General features: G+C 38.3%; 1 protein-coding gene across 2 annotated transcripts in view; it reads right to left on the minus strand.

Annotated features, from left to right (window-relative positions):
- The window catches only part of PLCH1 (phospholipase C eta 1), a 216,069-nt gene that overhangs the window by 44,549 nt on the left and 147,716 nt on the right, over positions 1-23,804 (minus strand). For both annotated transcript variants that reach the window (XM_081235026.1, XM_081235025.1), the window contains exons 9-10: positions 21,834-22,005; positions 16,606-16,713 (exon numbers count right to left, since the gene is read on the minus strand). In XM_081235026.1, the coding sequence (XP_081091152.1) occupies positions 16,606-16,713; positions 21,834-22,005 (280 nt within the window). The remainder of the gene's footprint in view (positions 1-16,605; positions 16,714-21,833; positions 22,006-23,804) is intronic.

Consider the following 23,804-nt stretch of genomic DNA (forward strand, 5'->3'; position numbering starts at 1 on the left):
CATAAAAGGGGAAATCGACAGTAACACACTCATAGTAGGGGACTTTAACACCCCACTTTCACCAATGGACAGATCATCCAAAATGAAAATAAATAAGGAAACACAAGCTTTAAATGATACATTAAACAAGATGGACTTAATTGATATTTATAGGACATTCCATCCAAAAACAACAGAATACACATTTTTCTCAAGTGCTCATGGAACATTCTCCAGGATAGATCATATCTTGGGTCACAAATCAAGCCTTGGTAAATTTAAGAAAATTGAAATTGTATCAAGTATCTTTTCCGACCACAATGCTATGAGACTAGATATCAATTACAGGAAAAGAGCTGTAAAAAATACAAACACATGGAGGCTAAACAATACACTATTTAATAACGAAGTGATCACTGAAGAAATCAAAGAGGAAATTAAAAAATACCTAGAAACAAATGACAATGGAGACACGACGACCCAAAACCTATGGGATGCAGCAAAAGCAGTTCTAAGAGGGAAGTTTATAGCAATACAATCCCACCTTAAGAAACAGGAAACATCTCGAATAAACAACCTAACCTTGCACCTAAAGCAATTAGAGAAAGAAGAACAAAAACATCCCAAAGTTAGCAGAAGGAAAGAAATCATAAAAATCAGATCAGAAATAAATGAAAAAGAAATGAAGGAAACGATAGCAAAGATCAATAAAACTAAAAGCTGGTTCTTTGAGAAGATAAACAAAATTGATAAACCATTAGCCAGACTCATCAAGAAAAAAAGGGAGAAGACTCAAATCAATAGAATTAGAAATGAAAAAGGAGAAGTAACAACTGACACTGCAGAAATACAAAAGATCATGAGAGATTACTACAAGCAACTCTATGCCAATAAAATGGACAACCTGGAAGAAATGGACAAATTCCTAGAAATGCACAACCTGCCAAGACTGAATCAGGAAGAAATAGAAAATATGAACAGACCAATCACAAGCACTGAAATTGAAACTGTGATAAAAAATCTTCCAACAAACAAAAGCCCAGGACCAGATGGCTTCACAGGCGAATTCTATCAAACATTTAGAGAAAAGCTAACACCTATCCTTCTCAAACTCTTCCAAAATATATCAGTGGGAGGAACACTCCCAAACTCATTCTACGAGGCCACCATCACTTTGATACCAAAACCAGACAAGGATGTCACAAAGAAAGAAAACTACAGGCCAATATCACTGATGAACATAGATGCAAAAATCCTCAACAAAATACTAGCAAACAGAATCCAACAGCACATTAAAAGGATCATACACCATGATCAAGTGGGGTTTATTCCAGGAATGCAAGGATTCTTCAATATACGCAAATCAATCAACGTGATACACCATATTAACAAATTGAAGGAGAAAAACCATATGATCATCTCAATAGATGCAGAGAAAGCTTTCGACAAAATTCAACACCCATTTATGATAAAAACCCTGCAGAAAGTAGGCATAGAGGGAACTTTCCTCAACATAATAAAGGCCATATATGACAAACCCACAGCCAGCATCGTCCTCAATGGTGAAAAACTGAAACCATTTCCACTAAGATCAGGAACAAGACAAGGTTGCCCACTCTCACCACTCTTATTCAACGTAGTTTTGGAAGTTTTAGCCACAGCAATCAGAGAAGAAAAGGAAATAAAAGGAATCCAAATTGGAAAAGAAGAAGTAAAGCTGTCACTGTTTGCAGATGACATGATACTATACATAGAGAATCCTAAAGATGCTACCAGAAAACTACTAGAGTTAATCAATGAATTTGGTAAAGTTGCAGGATACAAAATTAATGCACAGAAATCTCTGGCATTCCTATATACTAATGATGAAAAATCTGAAAGTGAAATCAAGGAAACACTCCCATTTACCATTGCAACAAAAAGAATAAAATATCTAGGAATAAACCTACCTAAGGAGACAAAAGACCTGTATGCAGAAAATTATAAGACACTGCTGAAAGAAATTAAAGGTGATACAAATAGATGGAGAGATGTACCATGTTCTTGGATTGGAAGAATCAACATTGTGAAAATGACTCTACTACCCAAAGCAATCTACAGATTCAATGCAATCCCTATCAAACTACCACTGGCATTTTTCACAGAACTAGAACAAAAAATTTCACAATTTGTATGGAAACACAAAAGACCCCGAATAGCCAAAGCAATCTTGAGAACGAAAAATGGAGCTGGAGGAATCAGGCTCCCTGACTTCAGACTATACTACAAAGCTACAGTAATCAAGACAGTATGGTACTGGCACAAAAACAGAAAGATAGATCAATGGAACAGGATAGAAAGCCCAGAGTTAAACCCACGGACATATGGTCACCTTATCTTTGATAAAGGAGGCAGGAATGTACAGTGGAGAAAGGACAGTCTCTTCAATAAGTGGTGCTGGGAAAACTGGACAGGGACATGTAAAAGTATGAGATTAGATCACTCCCTAACACCATACACAAAAATAAGCTCAAAATGGATTAAAGACCTAAATGTAAGGCCAGACACTATCAAACTCTTAGAGGAAAACATAGGCAGAACACTCTATGACATAAATCACAGCAAGATCCTTTTTGACCCACCTCCTAGAGAAATGGAAATAAAGACAAAAATAAACACATGGGACCTAATGAAACTTAAAAGCTTTTGCACAGCAAAGGAAACCATAAACAAGACCAAAAGACAACCCTCAGAATGGGAGAAAATATTTGCAAATGAAGCAACTGACAAAGGATTAATCTCCAAAATCTATAAGCAGCTCATGCAGCTCAATAACAAAAAAACAAACAACCCAATCCAAAAATGGGCAGAAGACCTAAATAGACATTTCTCCAAAGAAGACATACAGATTGCCAACAAACACATGAAAGAATGCTCAACATCATTAATTATTAGAGAAATGCAAATCAAAACTACAATGAGATATCATCTCACACCAGTCAGAATGGCCATCATCAAAAAATCTAGAAACAATAAATGCTGGAGAGGGTGTGGAGAAAAGGGAACACTCTTGCACTGCTGGTGGGAATGTGAATTGGTACAGCCACTATGGAGAACGGTATGGAGGTTCCTTAAAAAACTACAAATAGAACTACCATATGACCCAGCAATCCCACTACTGGGCATATACCCTGAGAAAACCATAATTCCAAAAGAGACATGTACCAAAATGTTCATTGCAGCTCTATTCACAATAGCCCGGAGCTGGAAACAACCTAAGTGTCCATCATCGGATGAATGGATAAAGAAGATGTGGCACATATATACAATGGAATATTACTCAGCCATAAAAAGAAACGAAACTGAGCTATTTGTAATGAGGTGGATAGACCTAGAGTCTGTCATACAGAGTGAAGTTAGTCAGAAAGAGAAAGACAAATACCGTATGCTAACACATATATACGGAATTTAAAAAAAAAAAGTCATGAAGGACCTAGGGGCAAAACGGGAATAAAGACACAGACCTACTTGAGAATGGACTTGAGGATATGGGGAGGGGGAAGGGTAAGCTGTGACAAAGCGAAAGAGAGGCATGGACGTGTATACACTACCAAACGTAAGGTAGATAGATAGTGGGAAGCAGCCGCAGAGCACAGGGAGATCAGCTCGGTGCTTTGTGACCGCCTGGAGGGGTGGGATGGGGAGGGTGGGAGGGAGGGAGATGCATGAGGGAAGGGATGTGGGAACAGATGTATATGTATGACTGATTCACTTTGTTATAAAGCAGAAACTAATTTAAAAAATGAATAAATAAACTTAAAAAAAAAATGGAAAAAAAAAAAAAAAAAAAAAAGAGACATGTACCAAAATGTTCATAGCAGCCCTATTTACAATAGCCCGGAGATGGAAACAACCTAAGTGTCCATCATCGGATGAACGGATAAAGAAGATGTGGCACATTATACAATGGAATATTACTCAGCCATAAAAAGAAATGAAATTGAGCTATTTGTAATGAGGTGGATAGACCTAGAGTCTGTCATACAGAGTGAAGTAAGTCAGAAAGAGAAAGACAAATACTGTATGCTAACACATATATATGGAATTTAAGAAAAAAAAATGTCATGAAGAACATAGGGGTAAGACAGGAATAAAGACAGGGACCTACTAGAGAATGGACTTGAGGATATGGGGAGGGGGAAGGGTAAGCTGTGACAAAGTGATAGAGCGGCATGGACATATATACACTACCAAACGTAAGGTAGATAGCTAGTGGGAAGCAGCCGCATAGCACAGGGAGATCAGCTGGGTGCTTTGTGACCGCCTGGAGGGGTGGGATAGGGAGGGTGGGAGGGAGACGCAAAAGGGAGGGGATATGGAAACATATGTATATGTATAACTGATTAAATTTGTTATAAAGCAAAAAATTAAAAAAATTAAAAAAAAAAACCTAAATGGGAAAAGAATTTGAAAAAGAATAGCTACATGTATATGTATAACTGAATCACTTTACTGTACACCTGAAACTAATGCAACATTGTTAATCACCTATACTCCAATATAAAATAAAAAGTTAAAAAAAAAAGACTAGCCAAATTTAACTCATAATGATGCAGAAGCAGAAAGATTCAACACCTTGTCCAAACACACATGCCTATGAAGTGGCTGAGTTTGGACCTAAGACTTCCAATTCAAAATTCTGTGTCTACTTCACCATACAGTGCTGCAGTCATCCCTTTTCTACTGTTACAGAAAAAGATAAATTCCTGAGTAAAATTAATCATATTTTAAATAATCTTTATTCCTACAGGACATCTGGGAAATAAAGCATCACAATCCCTCTGTAGAAAAATATACAATAGTAGGTTTCACTTAAGGTCAGAAGTGAATCCAAGAGGGACTTCCCTGGCGGTCCAGTGGGTAAGACTCCACGCTTCCAATGCTGGGGGCGAGGGTTTGATCCCTGGTTGGGGAACTAAGATCCCACGTGCCATGCAGCCAAAAATAAATAAATAAATATATAAATTTCTTTTAAAAAGAAGTGAATCCGGGCTTCCCTGGTGGCGCAGTGGTTGAGAGTCTGCCTGCCGATGCAGGGGACACAGGTTCGTGCCCCGGTCTGGGAAGATCCCACGTGCCGCAGAGCGGCTGGGCCCGTGAGCCATGGCTGCTGAGCTTGCGCGTCCGGAGCCTGTGCTCCATAACGGGAGAGGCCACAACAGTGAGAGGCCCACGTACCGCAAAACAAAAACAAAAACAAAAACAAACAAACAAAAAAGAAGTGAATCCAAAAAAGGAAGTCCAGGTCTCAAACTCCCAACACGTCTCATCAAGTGATCCAGAGCCTGGCAGGGAGCACGTGTGTTGAAAGATCCAAAAGAGAAAGGGTATAAGAGCGCCTAGCATGCCTGGTGTCGCACAAATGCCCCAAATAAGTAAGCATCAGTTTCCTTGCCTGGCTCAGGGCTACATGAGGAGTCAGAGACAGTGAGGAAATGAACCGTGGCAGTTATGCCCAAACACTTTCAGCGTCAGCAAAACAAGGCTAAAGATACAAAGCCGGACCGACTGTTGCTGGTGAAATAATGAATGCTTAACACAAAGGCTATAATTATTCACTTTACATCGTCTCAACACTGAGAGTTGCTGAAGGAACGATATTTCTGCCTGTTGATCTTTTTCTTCCTTGTGATTTATAGCACAAGAATAAATAAATGTGTGGCTGAGGTTTCATTAATATATTATCGTTCGGCTCCGGAACCCAATAGCACTACTGAAAGAAAGCTGAGACACACTTAACCTGGCTAGAGTCAGCCACCGTGCAGCTGCAGGAGGGACCACAGCTGAAAGCCATAAGCATCTTGCTCTTTTGTTTCTCCCTGGTGGGAGAGGGAGGATATTGCAGCTGGAGTTGGGGGGAGGGGAGAACAGCCCTTCAGTATGGTCTGGAGTAGTTTCCACCTGAGCCGCAATCAGGCTTCCTAATTCCCATTTCTGAGAAGCAAATATGATCTAGGAATATCAACCACAAATAAATAAGTCAAACACAAAACACATTCTTGTTTTGTCTCCAGCGTGAAATGAAAGGATCACTGGAAACAGAGAGGGCTGACCACTTCCAGGCTGGGAAGCAGCAGGAAAGGGGAGGGAGTGGGTTGGAGGGGCTGCCCCTTAATGAGGGACTCTCTCTACCACCATGCAGAGTGGTGCTCTACCTGGGCTGCACACTGGAATCACCAGGGGCATGTGGCAAAATTCCAGGCCCCACCCCAGACGAATTACATGGGATCTCTGGGTGAGGACCAGGGCATTGGGATTTTTGAAAGCTCCCCTGTCATTCCAATGTGTAGCCACAGCTGGGGCCTTTGCTTTAAAAATGAAAAACAAAACACTGGAATATCTCACTGTCCCAAAATGGCTTTTTTCCCCCTCTGGACTAGAGCTGCAGACAGGAAGGATAATATATTAGCTGCCCTTTGTGAGTGCCTTAGAGCTCTCCTAGCTGGCCACCTGAGTGTCTTGGGCTGAAGAGCAGCTGCTTCTCAGCCATCCGAGGCTGTGCATTTACTCCTGTCCTCTCCTGTCTCCTGCCTGCTCCTTTAGCTCCCTTAAAACACCTTCTTCTGCTCAAGGACCAGCTCAGGACTTACATTAGTGATAATCATGCTACAGCTGCTATTCTTCTTACAGATCGTATCTAACATTTACTGAGTACAAATTATGTGCCAGGCAGTGTTCTGAGTTCTTTACAGAGTATGAACTTAACTTAACCCTTATGATAATCATTTTCCTTTGTTTTCTTCAGTTAAATAATGATTTCATTCCTTTACTTCATAATGAGTCAAATTTATACAACTATGGCAGAGGATGAGAATGGCTTATATTTCCAACCAGGAGAAGTCACTATTCCTTTTTGTAAAACTGAAGTATAGCTGATTTACAATATTATATTATATTAGTTTCAGAATGGGAGAAAATATTTGCAAGCGATGCAACTGACAAGACATTAATCTCCAAAATATACAAACAGCTTATGCAGCTTAGTATCAAAAAAACAAACACCTCAATCAAAAATGGGACAGAAGCACTGTGGAAAATGGTATGGAGGTTCCTCTGAAAATTAAAAATACAATTACCACATGATCCAGCAATCCCACTCCTGAGCATATATGCAGACAAAACTATAATTCAAAAAGATACATGGACCCTTATGTTCATAGAAGCACTATTCACAATAGCCAAGACATGGAAACAACCTACATGTCCATTGACAGATGAATGGATAAAGAAGATGTGGTACATATATACAGTGAAATACTACTCAGCCATAAAAAAAGAATGAAATAATGCCATTTGCAGCAACATGGATGCAATTAGAGATTATCATACTAAGTGAAGTAAGTCAGAAAGAGAAAGACAAATACCATATGATATCACTCATAAAATATGACACATATGAAACTATCTATGAAACAGAAACAGAATCAGGAACACAGAGAACAGACTGGTGGTTGCCAAGGGGGAGGGGGGTGGGAGAGGGCTGGACTGGGAGTTTGGGATTAGCAGATGCAAACTGGAATATACAGAATAAACAAAAATGTCTTACTGTATAGCACAGGGAACTATATTCAATATCCTCTGATAAACCATAATGGAATATATGAAAAAGAGCGTATATATATGTATAACTGAGTCATTTTGCTGTACAGCAGTAATTAACACAACAGTGTAATTCAACTATAATTCAATAAAAAATATATTTTTAAAAATGGGCAGAAGATCTAAACAGACATTTCTCCAAAGAAGACATACAGATGGCCAAAAAGCACATTAAAAGATGTTCAGCACCACTAATTATTAGAGAAATGCAAATCAAAACTACAATAAGGTATCACCTCACACCGGTCAGAAGGACCATCATCAAAAAATCTACAGACAATAAATGCTGGAGAGGGTGTGTGTGGAGAAAAGGAAACCCTCCTACACTGTTGGGAATATAAATTGGTGTAGCCACTATGCAAAATAGTATGGAGGTTCCTTAAAAAAACTAAAAATAGAGCTACCATATGATCCAGCAATCCCACTCCTGGACATATATCCAGAGAAAACTATAATTTGAAAAGATACATGCACCTCAATGTTCATAGCAGCACTATTTACAATATCCAAGACATGGAAGCAACCTAAATGTCCATCAACAGAGGAATGGATAAAGAAGATGTGGTACATATATAATACAATAGAATATTACTCAGCCATAAAAAAGAACAAAATAATGCCATTTGCAGCAACATGGGTGGACCTAGAGATTATCATACTAAGTGAAGTCAGAGAAAGACAAATATCTTACATCACTTATGTGTGGAATCTAAAAAAATGACACAAATGAACTTATTGGCAAAACAGAAACAGACTCACAGACATAGAAAATAAACTTATGGTTACAAAAGGGCAAAGGTAGGGGGGAGGGATAAATTAGGAGGTTGAGATTAACACATATACTATATATAAAATAGATAATCTACAAGGACGTACTGTATAGCATAGAGAACTCTACTCAGTACTCTGTAATAACCTATAAGGGAAAAGAATCTGAAAAAGAATAGATATATGTATATGAATAACTGAATCATATGGTAGCTCTAGTTTTAGTTTTTTAAGGAAACTCCATACTGTTCTCCATAATGATTGTACCAATTTACATTCTCAGCAACAGTGTAGGAGGATTCCCTTTTCTCCACACCCTCTCCAGCATTTATTGTCTGTAGAGTTTTTGATGATGGCCACTCTGACTGGTGTGAGGTGATACCTCATTGTAGTTTTGATTTGCATTTCTCTAATAATTAGTGATGTTGAACATCTTTTAATGTGCTTGTTGGCCATCTGTATGTCTTCTTTGGAGAAATGTCTGTTTAGACCTTCTGCCCATTTTTTTTAAATATATATATTTTTGAATTATAGTTGAATTACACTGTTGTGTTAATTACTGCTGTACAGCAAAGTGACTCAGTTATACATATATATATATATATACACTCTTTTTCATATTTTCCATTATGGTTTATCAGAGGATATTGAATATAGTTCCCTGTGCTATACCGTAAGACATTTAGATCTTCTGCCCAAACTTCTGTTTAGATCTTCTGCCCAATTTTTGATTGGGTTGTTTTTTTGATATTGAGCTGCATGAGCTCTTCATATATTTTGGAGATTAATCCCTTGTCAGTCGATTCATTTGCAAATATTTTCTCCCATTCTGTGGGTTTTTTCATTTTGTTTATGGTTTCCTTTGCTGTGCAAAAGCTTTTAAGTTTAATTAGGTCCCATTTGTTTATTTTTGCTTTTATTTTCATTACTCTAAGAGGTGGATCAAAAAATATCTTAAGGCAATTTATGTCAGAGAGTGTTCTACCTATGTTTTCCTCTAAGAGTTTTATAGTATCCCAGGCTTGCATTTAGTCTTTAATGCATTTTGAGTTTATTTTTGTGTATGGTGTTAGGGCGTGTTCTAATTTCATTCTTTTACATGTAGCTGTCCAGTTTTCCCAGTACCACTTATTGAAGAGACTGTCTTTCCTCCATTGTATATTCTGCCTCCTTTGTCATAGATTAGGTGACCATAGGTGCATAGGTTTATCTCTGGACTTTCTATCCTGTTCCACTGATCTATATTTCTGTTTCTGTTCCAACACCATATTATTTTGATTACTGTAGCTTTGTAGTATAGTCTGAAGTCAGGGAGCCTGATTTCCCCAGCTCTGTTTTTCTTTCTTAAAATTGCTTTGGCTATTCAGGGTCTTTTGCGTTTCCATACAAGTTGTAAGATTTTTTGTTCTAATTCTGTGAAATGAATCACTTTGCAGTACACCTGAAACTAACACAACATTGTGAATCAACTATACTCCAATATAAAATAAAAATTTAAAAATTAAAAATAAATTGCTTATTCTTATAATATAGAGCCTATTAATTTAGTTGCTGTCAATAAGAATCAGAATTTAGAACCCTTATTCTTTCTGTTTGTCTCAAGATTTTTTCACGTAGTAATAGCTTTTTTAAAGAGTAGAGATCCCGAGGAAGATAAGGAGATAAAATGGATGACTTCAAGATTCTCAAGATATTATGGCCAGTCACACAATGTACTTGTGCAAGGTCATGAGAGTCCCCTAGGTTTGTAGACCTGCTCCTTCTCCAGGTCAGAGGTCAATGTCAGCCAGGAGAGGACACTCCTACCACAGTTCAGAGCCAACTGGGACAACCCCTTCCCAGGAGTGTGAACGCAACTTATGAAGGTGGTAGGAAGGTCAGAGAGCCAGAAGAAGATTTTGACATATTATTTTAATGTCCATTTAGAAAATGAGGATAAAGAAACTGAGGCCTAGAGTGGCAGAGCCAGGCTTTGACCTAGGCTCCAAAGCCTGTGTGTTTGATGACTGCTACCCAGTATGTCATCTGACCTACTCTGGGTATTCCAGGCTACCCTCAGCTCTCTTTCCTCTGAATTCACATTCTCTTAAGTCAATTCCACATAACATAACAATTTGTCAAGTTTGTTATTATTTGTTGCCAGTGTGATAAGTGTGTCTCTCCAGCTAGATGAACTCCCCAAAAGACATAAATCTGAGAGGTCATATAAAATATCATGCTTGAGAGCAAGGATGGCCCATATAATTTTCCTCCTCTAAATTAATCACTAGATTAATTACTTTATCACAACCCCATTTTCCTAATCTGTAAAACATTAGAAATGATAGTTTCAACCCCATCCCCATGGCTATAGGAATAAAATGAAATACTATAAGTATAAAATCCTTAGCATAGTGCTGGTGCTAGTAAGGGTTCAACAAGTGGTTCATATTTAAAAGCTGATTTTAGCTCAGGTATAAAAAAATAATAGTACAATGTCAGAAAAATAGCAAAAGATAATGTTTCTTCAGAGCTGTTAAGCATACATTTTTAAATGTTATTAGAGCAAACATTCTTCATATACATTAAGAAAAAACAAAAAAATACTGTCCAAAATGAATGTAAGTCTGGGTTTGTGCATCTGTACATACATGTGGGTTTATATATGACAGTGTACATTCATGCTTTGAAGTCCCCCACTGCTCCAATGACAGAAGAACTAACAAAGAGAAAAGTCATAATCTTGGTCAAAATAAAATAAACAAGATCACTGCAGATCATAAATGTAGCTGAGCTCCACATTCACAGTGGGCAAAGGTGGCCAAGAATTTATATCTTACAGTACAATAGAAACTAAAAGTGCTCCACATGCTGTGGGAAATTAGAGCTGGTCTCTCAACATGAAACCAAGGTGGTGAAGAAAGCTGGAATGGGATCCTTGCTTATAATAGGAAACATTAAAAAAACATAAAACTACTGTGAGGAAGATTCAAATTTTAATATCAAAATAGGCAAGAATAAGAAGACAACCAAAGCGTTGGTTTGCTTGGTGACTGAACGGGTAATATCTTCAACATCTCTAGTGGCAGAGAACTCTCAATCAATGTAAGGTCTGGTTAGGAACTTGGGGCACAGGTGGGCTGTGTGTATATGTGTGGGTGCCATGGGGGTGGGGGGTGCTTAGTGTTCAAGTAGAAGCAATCCTAAAACCATTAGATAAGAAGGTTAAATACAGAAAGAAGGAGAATGGAAGGGGAAAAAACATTCCACTCAAAACTGAATATTCAACCTGAAATTCTAAAACCCATGTGGAAAAACTAATGCTAAGATGGAGTGCTAAAAACATCAACACATGGAAAGGAGACTCACTCTTTCACTTTGAAATAAGTATGTTTAGATGCGCAAAGATATAAAGAAATAGCTCCATAAAAAGAACAAGAAACTAAGAAGCCAAACAGTAAAATAAGAACAGGTGTTTATGAAGAAAAAAACAATAAAAATTTTGTATATCAAGTATATAGTCATTGAAATTAAAAGAATAACTGGGATAAACTCTAGACCAGACGTAGTCAAAGAGATAATTAATGAATTGGAAAATAATACTGTAAATATATAGTACCCAGAACCAGCAGAGACATAAAGAAAGCATTAAAGAATTAAGAGATATAGAAAATTAAGATTCTAACCTAAATCTAATAATACTTCCAGAAAAAGAAGACTGATGAAATGGCATAAAAACATATTTAAAGAACAAAACTGTTGAGAATTTTCTAGAATGAAAGAAAACATGAGTTCTCCAGTAGGAAGTGAATATGGAGTGCTAAGAAAAATAAACCTACTCCTCGTCATTTAATAGTGAAGTCACAGAACATCTAGAATAGAAAGGAAAGACATATTACCAACAAGAAATAGTTGTAGAAAACAAAATTATGGTTACCAAGGGGTAAAGAGGAAGGGATAAACTGGGAGCTTGGGATTGACATGGACACACTACTATATATAAAACAGATAACTAGTAAGAACCTACTGTATAGCACAGGGAACTCTACTCAATACTCTGTGATGACCTATATGGGAAAAGAATCTAAAAAAGAGTGGATATATGTATATGTATAGCTGATTCACCTTGCTATACAGCAGAAACTGACACAACACTGTAAATCAACTACACTCCAATAAAAATTAATTTAAAAAAACAACAGGGATAGTTGAGTTCTCGGCAATAATTCTCAGAAGATAATAACTTTGAAATATAAGGGAAATATGTACATACACATATCAATAATACATACAGTACATTAGACCTTAAATGTTCATTACCTTAACTCTCTGGCAGGGCAGGGAGGAAGAAATTGTATGATATACTAGAAAACAACTGGAATCTTCAGCTCACCTTCCACTCCTCACCCCTTGTCACAAGGATGCAACAGCATGCCCAGCACGTGGGTGTTTACCGAGGAACAGGACCTCACAACATCATGAGGTAACTCATCCTTTCCATGAGTGCTGACAAGTCTTAAACCAACAAGATTCATAATCGCCCTTAAAATGGCTCAAATCATAAAATGAATAACTTAGGAAAGAAGGTCAATCTAAGGTAGTAGGGAGGGAGGAAACTATTAAAGTATTTAGTGTGAGACATGCAGAGTGAATAATGGTTTTAGGGTACTAACATAACACAAAAAGTGGTTACATGTTACTCTACTAGGGCTTGTTTAAACTTGTTGGAAGGCTTGGTGTTCACGGGATGAGCTTCATGTAGGAGATAGACAGCTTGATATTTGTGCCTGAGAAGCTGGCTGAACCCAGATTCAGAGAGTGCAAGGAAAAAGATACTGAATAGCTCAGCAGAAGAGGCAAATAATCAGTGAGGTTGAACCATGGAGGTGGAAAGTCTGTAAGGCACACTGACATTAGAGGACCCCATAAAAATGAATAATGGTGAGCTGGCCCCACTGAATCAAACCTGTTAGATTACTGTGCTGTGGTTGAAAGGAAGCTGTCCCCAGAGTCTTTGAGCTGTGTGATTCTTGGGTCATTGAACACACCGGCTTTACCTATGGCTTATTACAGTATGAGCCAGATTTTCTCTATGGCTGAAGCCTCAAATTAATGAGGTAGAAGCTTAAAGGATTCAACTAATGCAAAAGAAAGCATTTCTTAAAAGAGCAAAAGCTTTCGGTGTGGTTTGAATCCCTTAGCTAGACGGTAGACTAGGAGGAGTAAGAAGGCCAGCGTGAGGCTCCTGCCTCCCTCTCTGTTCTAAAGTCCGGGTAAAGCTGGGCAAGCCACAGATCCTGCTTCTGACCTCTGCATCTGCTGTTCCCTCTGCCTGGAACAACCTCCCCCAGATATGAACATGGCTAACCTCGCCTCTTTCTGGTCTTTGCTCTCGTGTTACCTTCTCTGTGAGACCTTTCCTGGCCATCCCATCTAAAACGTCAACAGACCCTTTACACACACACTTTCTACACTTCTTCCCTCCCTTTCTCCCTTTAGCACTTACCACTGCCTAGTACACTACACGTTACTTATTGTCTATCCTCCCATCTCCCACCAATGTAGAGACTCCACGAAGGCAAAGATTTTTGTCTGTTTTGTTTATTGATATATGCCCCAACACCTACAGCATGTTGGTGCATCTCCAACAGGAGTTCCTCCATAAAAATCTTTTGAATGTGCCAATGAATCTTGCATAAGCCCCATGACAGCTAGCATTCCAGTGTTCGTGAATGCTAAGCTGAAAATCTTTATTTATTGCAATAATTCAGATATAACTTATAAATCTAACCACATTCTGTTAACTTAAAACTGAGGTTAAGAACTTCCTCTAAGGTAATTATTGGTTTCATACAAACTATGCACAGTACATCCGCCTTTGCAGAAATATGATCAGACACTCGATTTAGATCAGACAATTTACATTCAACACTCAAATAAGGCATCTGAGCCCTCTGCTGACAATAGAACCAGAAATTGACTGATTATGTATAACACTTTGGCTTTCTCAATACAGCACTGCCTTTTCTCAGAAGAGCTCAAAAATAGAAAAAAAAGATTTGAAAAAGATGAGTAAAAACCTTATATATTTCCACTAGAATGTTGATTTCTTTATATATTTTCTCTCCTAAAGTCTAACAAAGAGACCTGTAAAATGTTACAGGTAAGGTGCTCTCCACTTTCACTTAAGCCCAAATCAAAGAATCCAAATGAAAGATCATGGCTATCTTTATGGAATCACATTCTAAACTCTCAACCTATATGGGTTCCTAGACATCAACCAAGAGACTTTGAAGATTGAGAGGAACCCAGTTGGATATTATCACAGGTGAATTTATTGGTTTGTTTCCATAAAACTATACCTACTTCTCTTTTATAATTGTAGATATTTAACTTAGAAAGTTAGGAGGCTCACTGATATCAGAAGAAATTTTATATTACTGGATGGATTTAGAAACTAGAATAACTTGGGTTTTACTCAGAGCAATAAATGACTATTGTGATAGTATCAATAGCTAAATTTCCACCACTCATTTTCACTAAAAACTACATTCCCTAAACACATAACTTAGTCAAGACTCTCTGCTCCTTGCTTCTAAATGATAGACTACTCTGAGGCTGGCAACCAAGAGTTTTGGGAAACAAGAGGCAAAGATATTGAAATTCAGAGACAAAAATCTGGCTTATAAAATAAAGCTTAAAGAAAGAATAAAATTACCTATAATAGAAAGTAATTAATTACAAAAATAGCAGTTAGCTGGAAGAGCAAAAAAGAAACAAAAATATTAACTGTATTTTCACTTATGTAAATCTCTTGAGATTAATTTTCTGTAACCATAGCCCTATTAGTGGTATTTAATTGAGCTCATAAAAACTATTAAAAGACAATGGATTAATACAGATGGTAATTTTTCCTTTTCACTTCAAGGCTGAGTCTTCTCCACTTCATCCCTTCTAAAATGCATTAAAGCCAAGAAAGGACTATCTACTGAGACTTCAGCTGTCATTAAGCTCTTGCCCTCTTTGAAAATAATACCAGCTCTCTTTAATACCTATAGGAAACCATCACAGTTACTATTATTTCAAAGAGAGTAGGCTTTTTTTAATGATGTAGTAATTGAAGTCAGGGCAAAATTAGCAGATTTTATACAATATTTCTCTTTTTTTAGAGGGTAGAATAATTGTCCAGACATCTAGAGGAATACTACTTTTCTGTAGAAATAAAATTGTAAACCTTACAACAAATTAACATGAGCAGGTGTTACTCTCAGATTGTCATATGTTCCTGGAAATCACGTGAGTTGTAGAAGGTGGGGGAAGTCAAGAAGTCCTAGTCCCCCATAGTGATGGGGGGTGGGGGAGGTCTTTAAGCCTTACATTTCTTCCAGGTTTGCATTTCCATTGGATTACCTGGCTAAATGGTGCTTTTCTACAAAGGCAACTCCTTGATCTAGGACAGAGGTCTGAAGCACCATGCAGGTGGCAAACTATTCTATGCCATTTTATCTGAAATGTGGCAAATTTAAGATTTAGCCAAGAGATCCATGTCTGGAAGAGCTTGGAAATCTTCTGGTCCAAGGTACATTCTCTTAGGGAGGGGATGAGCATTCTAGAGAAGCACACACACTTGCAGCTGGGTTCTGTGAGCCAGCCTTGACAGGCAGCATGGCGGGGCTTAAAGCCCATTTATGTCATCAGACAGTGACATTTCCAACCGCAATTTGAATTTTGACCAAGCTGTAATAGGAGGGAATTTGTCCCTGGAGAGAGGGTCAGATGGGTTAATCACTAACATTGCTTCCAACTCTAGGACACAAGAATCCTTGACTCACTCACTCAATAAACATTTGGGAGTCTTTGTGCCAGCACACAAAGTAATTTTCAATAAATATCCTTTTTACACTACAGCCACCATATCTGTGAAGATTCCAACACAGCAATTTTTTTTTTTTTTTTTTTTTTTTTTTTTTTTTTTTTTCTTTTTTTTGGCGGTATGCGGGCCTCTCACTGTTGTGGCCTCTCCCGTTGCGGAGCACAGGCTCCGGATGCGCAGGCCCAGTGGCCATGGCTCACGGGCCCAGCCGCTCCGCAGCATATGGGATCCTCCCAGACCGGGGCACGAACCCGTATCCCCTGCATCGGCAGGCGGACTCTCAACCACTGCGCCACCAGGGAGGCCCTGCAGCAATTTTTAACTGTAGCACACAGAGGGTAAAAATTATGGCCAAGCCTGTAACTTACATAATGGAGCTTGAACTTGCACTCATCTTCAATTTCATCTGCGCTGTCTTCATCGGAAACTTCCCCTTCCTCTGCATCATCTCCAAGGTGATAAGGTAACTTCTTGCCCTGAAATGAAACAAAACACTCAATTTAAAGATGAAAATTCAGCAAGATAGGGGTATGGGAATTAAGAGGTACAAACTACTATGTATAAAGTAAGCTACAAGGATATATTGTACAGCACAGGGAAATACAGCAATTATTTTATAATAACTTTAAATTGAGTCTAATCTATAAAAATATTGAATCACTATGTTATATACCTGAAACTAATATAATATTAGTCAACTATACTTCAGTTAAAAAATAAAATAGGAAATGAAAAATGAAAATTCACAATAGCCAAAAGGTGGAAATAACCCAGTGTCTACCAACAGGTGAATGGATAATCAAAATGTGGTATACGCATACACTAAAATGTTATTCAGCTTTTAAAAGTAAGGAAATTCTGACTCATGTTACAACATGGATGAACCTTGAGGACATTAGGCTAAAAGGAATAAGCCAGTCACAAAAGACAACTGTTGTATGATTCCACTTATATAAGGTACCCAGAGTAGCCAAATTCATAGAGACAGGAAGTAAAACAGTGGTATCCAGGGGCTGGAGGAAGCAGGTGGTGGGGAAGATGGGAGCTGTTTAATGAGTATGGAGTTTGGGTTTTGCAAGAAAAGAGTTCTGTACATGGCAATGCGAATGTACTTGACACAGCTGAACTGTACACTTAAAACTGGTTAAGATGGTAAGTTTTATGTATGTTGTATTTTACCACAATTAAAAATAATTTTTAAAAATTGAAAAATGAAAATAGACTGTCAGACTGAGTGAAGTCAGACAGAGAAAGAGAAATACTGTATGTTATCAATGCGGAATCTAAAAAGAAATGATACAAATGAACTTATATAAAACAGAAACATCTCATAGACTTAGAGAACAAACTTATGGTTATGGGGATGGGGGAGCGGGGGAAGAGATAGTTAGGGAGTGTGGGATTGATGTGTACACACTAATATATTTAAAATGGATAACCAACAAGGACCTACTGTATAGCACAGGGAACTCTGCTCATATTATGTAACAACCTAAATGGGAAAAGAATTTGAAAAAGAATAGATACATGTACATGTATAAATGAATCACTCTGCTGTACACCTGAAACTATCACAACATTGTTAATCAACTATTCTCCAGTATAAAGTAAAAAGGTTTTTTAAAACAAAATAAAAATGAAAATAAAATTTGTTATCCCCTTGCCAATCGTTACTTGAGACCGACTTGAAGGCAGATCGCTTGAATTAGGGGCAAAACAAAGGGAGAAGAGACTTTCGAGAAAAGGCAGTTTTATTACTTCCAATTAAATACAATTAATTAGGTATACTATATTTACAAGTAAAAATCAGACCAGGCTTCTGTTCGAGAATATATGACTCATCATAATCAGGCATCACCCCATCCCATGTCCTTAGAGCAGCTTGTTCTCCTGAGCAGGTTAAACACGTCCTTCTCTCCTGCTGGCTGTGTCCACTGCACTGACCAGACCTGCTTTTATGGACAATTCAATGACACTCCTGCCCAGCCAGAACATGCCCCTTGCAACCACTCACCAACACACTTTAGGAATCAGGGGCTTTTGGACAACAAGGGGGAATTCTTATAACAAAATGGTAGAAAACCCAAGTTATAGAATTATATGCACATTATGATCTCAATGATATATAAAAACTCAGGGAAAAAAATCTGGCAAGAAATATGGTCAATTATTAGGAGTACGAATCTCTGGGTAACAGCATTATGGGTGATAGCTATTTTCTCCTTTTCTACATTTCCCAATTTATATTCAGAAAAAGTAAAAGTAAATAAAAAGCAGAAGAAGGAGGCATAGCCCAGGGGCCTGATAAGGGCTTCCAGGACGGCTAACCATCTGTATCAGTAAAAGCATCTTACTTGTAAGCAGAAAGGAATATTAATAGGAAATTGAATCACTCCCAGAATCTTGGGGAACAGAGGGGGCAGAACCAGACTCTGTGGCTAAGGGACCAAGGTCACTGTGGTAGACAGCCTCTAAAATACCCAATGGTTCCTACCTCCTGGTATTCATGTACTTCGATAATCCCTTCCCCTTGAGTGTGGGCTGGACCTAGTGACCCCGTTGAATGAATGGAATACAGCAAAAGCATAAAGATGGGGGAAATTCTTTAAACGTGGAAGGATGTTCATATGCTTGGCAGCCAAAAATAATGATAAATTTCTAAATATCATCCCAGACAACTACCCAGGCTGATCTTCTCTAAACTAGAGCTCCAGTGACTTCTGTTATATATTCCTGCTCTTCACACCATGACTGGCCCACCTTTAGCACTCTGGATCTTCCCCTCATCCACTTCTCCTCCCTCCACAGGGCCACAAGCACAGTCAGATTTTCAGAGAACTCTCCCTCCCAGTTTCCTGTATCTTCCCTGATACCCAAAGCTCTTGACCTAAAGGGCTTGGCAAAGAGATAAATTTAAAGCTGGTTAAATCATTTATGTAATGAAAAGAAAATCTATCTTAAGAATCCAAACTCAGAATTTGAATACTTAAATATTTTCTTCAACTTACAAAAGGATGGTTATAGGTTTAAAAAGGTGGTATTTAATTTGCCTTCATACCCCTATGTAATATATTTCTTATTTGCATGTGCTATCTGCAAAGTGAAAACTACATTCTTTTCCACAGGAATATATAGAGCTATAGATATATAAATATGACATTAAGCTTCAAATCCCCTTTACTTAAATGTGGCAGTAGGTGGGGAAGCAAGGAGAGAAAGCTGCCATCTAGAGTATTCACAAGGCGCCCTCATTTTCAGTCCTTTCAAAATCCCATTAAAAGACATCAGGGCCATATCTTCTGCCAGCTTTTTCCACATTCCTGGTCTTTGAAAGATACCTTATACAGGCAGATAGGAAGAAAAGCAACACCACAGAACATTGTTTCTTAACGCCTCTTATGAACAGTGTTATGCCTGAGGAAAATTATAGAATAAACTTAGGTAGAATTTTATGAACTTAACAGTGGTCCAGTGTAAACAAAGAATGACGTAGAAGTCACCTTCTGATCTACATACTATTTCATGCAGGAGTCACACTCAAGAATTAGATTAATTCTTCCATGGTACATGGAAATATTTCTAGAGACTGGAACCAGAGCCATCTCTTAGCTTTTAGCTGCATGGCCCCAGGACAGCAGTAACTGCTCTATGACACATCTGTAAAAGTAAAATGCTTGGACCAGATAAGTTTCCTTTTAGTAATGAGTCTATGGAAAATTACTAAGTTCGTTATTATTTTTGTTCAAAAGCAAATGTTTGTTTAATTTTTAGGAGATACATACACACACAGTTGGCCCTCCATACCCAAGGGTTGGTTGAATCCGCAGATGTGAAGAGCCAACTGTACTAGGCCATTTCATATGAAGGGCTTGAGCATTGTGGATTTGGAACCAATCCTGTGGGTACTGAGGGACTAGTATATATATCTCTGTGTGTGTGTGTGTGTATGTGTGTGTGTGTGTGTATACACACAAGGTTGGAAAGTTTGTGTGTTACAGTTATAATAATAAACAACTTGCCCATCTCCAAAGTGGTAAGTAGCCATTCAAATGCTGCCTTTTGGATCACAGATTGCTCTGATGCTAAAGGAACTTAGGAAAATCAGTTCTCTTTTTGTTGCTTCAAATGCGAGTGTGTTGGTCCAGAGATCTAAGAAATCTCCTTAAAGTTTGGAGAAGGTTACTACTAGCAAATGGACTGCAGCTGCTTTGAAATACCCACAGCCCACATTGCTGCCACTCCTTCCAACGAGTGCCTCAGGTCTTCCGGCTTCAATTCACCCTGGTGCCCATTTGCCCTAGGACATTCTATGCCCAATGATCCAAAGCCCAGTTATGCGCAAGGGATTCAGTGAGATCATATCAAATATTCCTTAAGTTCCACTGTCCAAATGAGAAGTATTTCAATCAGATGGACTCATTCTGCATTTAACCTTCTGATGCTTGGCTCAAGACCATTTGGGAACATGGAAACATTTACAAGGCTATAAAGCTGACACTGAGCTTTCTAACCTAGCAATCAGTTTTCACCACAAGAGACTGCGTTAGCAAGACTTCAGGAAAATTGACCTTAACGTTATTTCTCGCATTATATAATTGGAGCTTTTATTCAAAATGCTTTCACACATACAAATGCCCAATGACACCCCTTTGATGGATTCAGCCTATAACTCTCATTTAACTGATAGAAAAACAGGTTTGGACCCATTCTAAAGATGAATACTTTACATCTTTCCCATGTGCTGTCCTCTCTTAAAGCCCCAGTTAAAGTCTTGCTATGAAATTACACTATCTGACTTTCCTGTGCCTCCTCTGTGGTATTTGGTTTTTGTACACACCCTTTTTAAGTAAAATATAACCCCGTTTGATCATTAATACTCTACTGCTTTTCCTTAGGTGTTTAGTCTCAAAACAATACAACTATCCAAGATGCTTTTGGTCCAAACACACAAAATTAACTGGAATTAAATAAAATCACAGCAGCATTCTGAGAACACAAGGAGCTGTCTTTCTGGCTATTCCTTGCATTAATAATATTCATTTCAGGTAGTAAGTTTTCTCCCTCAGAAGATCTGTTTATGAAATGCCATTCTATTCACCTACTGCTCCTCCGCATACACACGAATCCTATGGGGCACTATGTCTGAACGTGTGCTCCACTTTGAAGCGAGCTCTTCTCACTTACATAACCAAGGCTGACCAACCATGAAGACTTTTTTTGACAGACAGTTATTGGAGCTTGAAATGGCAGAGAAAAATCTGAAAGAAATGCTTTTGGATACGGACACATGTAATCCAGGCCTCCCGTACACAGCCCCTCTCCAGCGTCAACTACTACCGACTAAAATATTCAGTATTTGGTTTACAGTACTGAGGTTCTCACTTCATAAAAACAAATCCCAGAATATGTGGCCAGTCAGTAACAAGCTTTTTCTGAAGGTGTGACTATAAATAAGTTGGAACAAGGTGCATGCACAAATCTAGACAACCCTTCATGTATTGACTATTATTCTCTTGATAAACCAGTTTTCAGTCCTTAAGGGAGGGAGGGCTTAGCAGGTCATTAGTGCCTTTTATTGCATTCCTGAGGTAATTACCTTCACTAGGATTTTGCCTTTCAAACTCTGAGGGCTTGGAAGCTGCTTGGTCTCTCCTGTGTCTACAGATGACAGGTCGAGTTTGTCTCGGAATATTCCTTTCAGGTACTGAGCAATTTTCCTTTGCTGCTGGACACTGCAGTGATTCTCGATAGACAGTATGACCGGGAACCTGAGAGAACAGCAGCACATTGTAAAGGTGTTGAGTACAGAAACTCACAGGGACTTTTGAAAATTATTCTGTATTCATTATGTTCTTACAAGCCTAGTGACAGTATTTGTGAGAGAGGTGATCATTAAAATACTTCTAAAATGAAAAAGATGAGAGATGCATTAAAAAAAATAACAAACTCCTCTGGCTAAATATATTTAACCAGGCATAAGGGGTGAACAAAATACCAATCCATATGAGATGACTTAGTCTAATATTTTGTAGCTCTCTCTCTCCCTCACACACACATGCACACACACAGTACATACATTTTGTCTCTTTTACAAGAAAAAATAAAAGAGAAAATTTTGAGAGATAAGGAACCTAAAGAAAGAAAACTCATAAGGTAATTTTGTCTTATTTATTCAAAAGTCTAGAAACATCTAGGAGACCACTATCATTAAATGAAGATATCTACCCTAAAAATATATATTCAACATACAGCTTGAAAATTACTATTGAGGATAAAATAACACAATGGAATTTTGTGTTTTATAGCGTCCTATGTCAGGCATTTCAAAATCATTTGTATAGAATTATATGCTAGTCTTTACTTTCAGAAAGGAAAAAAAAAAGTCAAGCATTCACTCTCCTCCAACACTCAGGGCTCTGTGCAGAGAATGTGAGACCCCAACGGAGCGATTAGTACAGATAGCCTTAGGAACCAGCAACGATTCCATGACCTTACTCCTCTTCTGACTTTGTTTTTTCCTCAGAAAAACAAATTCAGGCTTATTTTCATTTTTTTTTTCTAGTTTCCATCACATATCTTCTGAAGTACTAGGCAATAAATTTTTTTCCGGAATAGACACACCAATATTTAACTTGCCTAATATGTCTATATGGAGAAAAAATTTTATTTATGCACTCATATGAGAAGCACAAACTCCACAATACAGGCTGTGACCTCCTGAAATTACATTCTATCCTCATTAGTAAACCTGATGCCAGAGGTAATACGAGAGATGAACCTTTGTGACTGAGGTCAGTTTGGTTACCAGACTATAATCTGTTTGATCCTGTGTCCTCACATGGGTTTTACCCCAGAGTGTTAGAAAGAAAGAAAAACTGCAGGCTAGCAACCTGAGTTGTCTGCGCAGTCACATGAGGGAGTTCTAGCGATGGATTTTTAAATTATCAATCTGTTTATAAAAAGGCTATCAGTGTCTAATGATGCTTGGTGTATGAAGCAGTGCTTCTCAACAGGGGCTGGGGCGACTGTGTGGCACCCTTTCCAAAGGGACATTTGTCAATGTCTGAAGACATTTTTGGTGGTCACAATGTTGGGGATGGGGGCCGCTACTGCTGTTTAGTGAGTAGAAGTCACGAATTTGCTCACCATCCTGCAATGCACAAGACAGTTCCCCATAACAAAGAATTATCTGATCCAAAATGTCAATAGTGCCAAGGTTGAGAAACCCTGGTGTAAAGATGAAACTAAGGACTTCCCTGGTGGTCCAGTGGTTAAGATGCTGCCCTTCCACTCAGGGGTCGTGGGTTCGATCCCTGGTCAGGGAAGTTCCACGTGTGGTGTGTTGAGGCCAAAAAAAACCCACACGTGAAACAAAAAAAAACATTTTCAGTTTGGGACTTCCCTGGCAATCCAGTGGTTAAGACTCTGCACGTCCACTGTACGGGGGTGTGAGTTCAATCCCTGGTTGGGGAACTAAGATACCACATGCTGGGCGACACGGCCAGAAAAAAAAAAAAAAGATGCAACTAGAACTTAAAGCTGCACTTTTAAAATGTGCTAAACAAGA

Source organism: Mesoplodon bidens (assembly GCF_964165515.1).
Source record: "Mesoplodon bidens genome assembly, chromosome: 5".
Taxonomy (NCBI): domain Eukaryota; kingdom Metazoa; phylum Chordata; class Mammalia; order Artiodactyla; family Ziphiidae; genus Mesoplodon; species Mesoplodon bidens.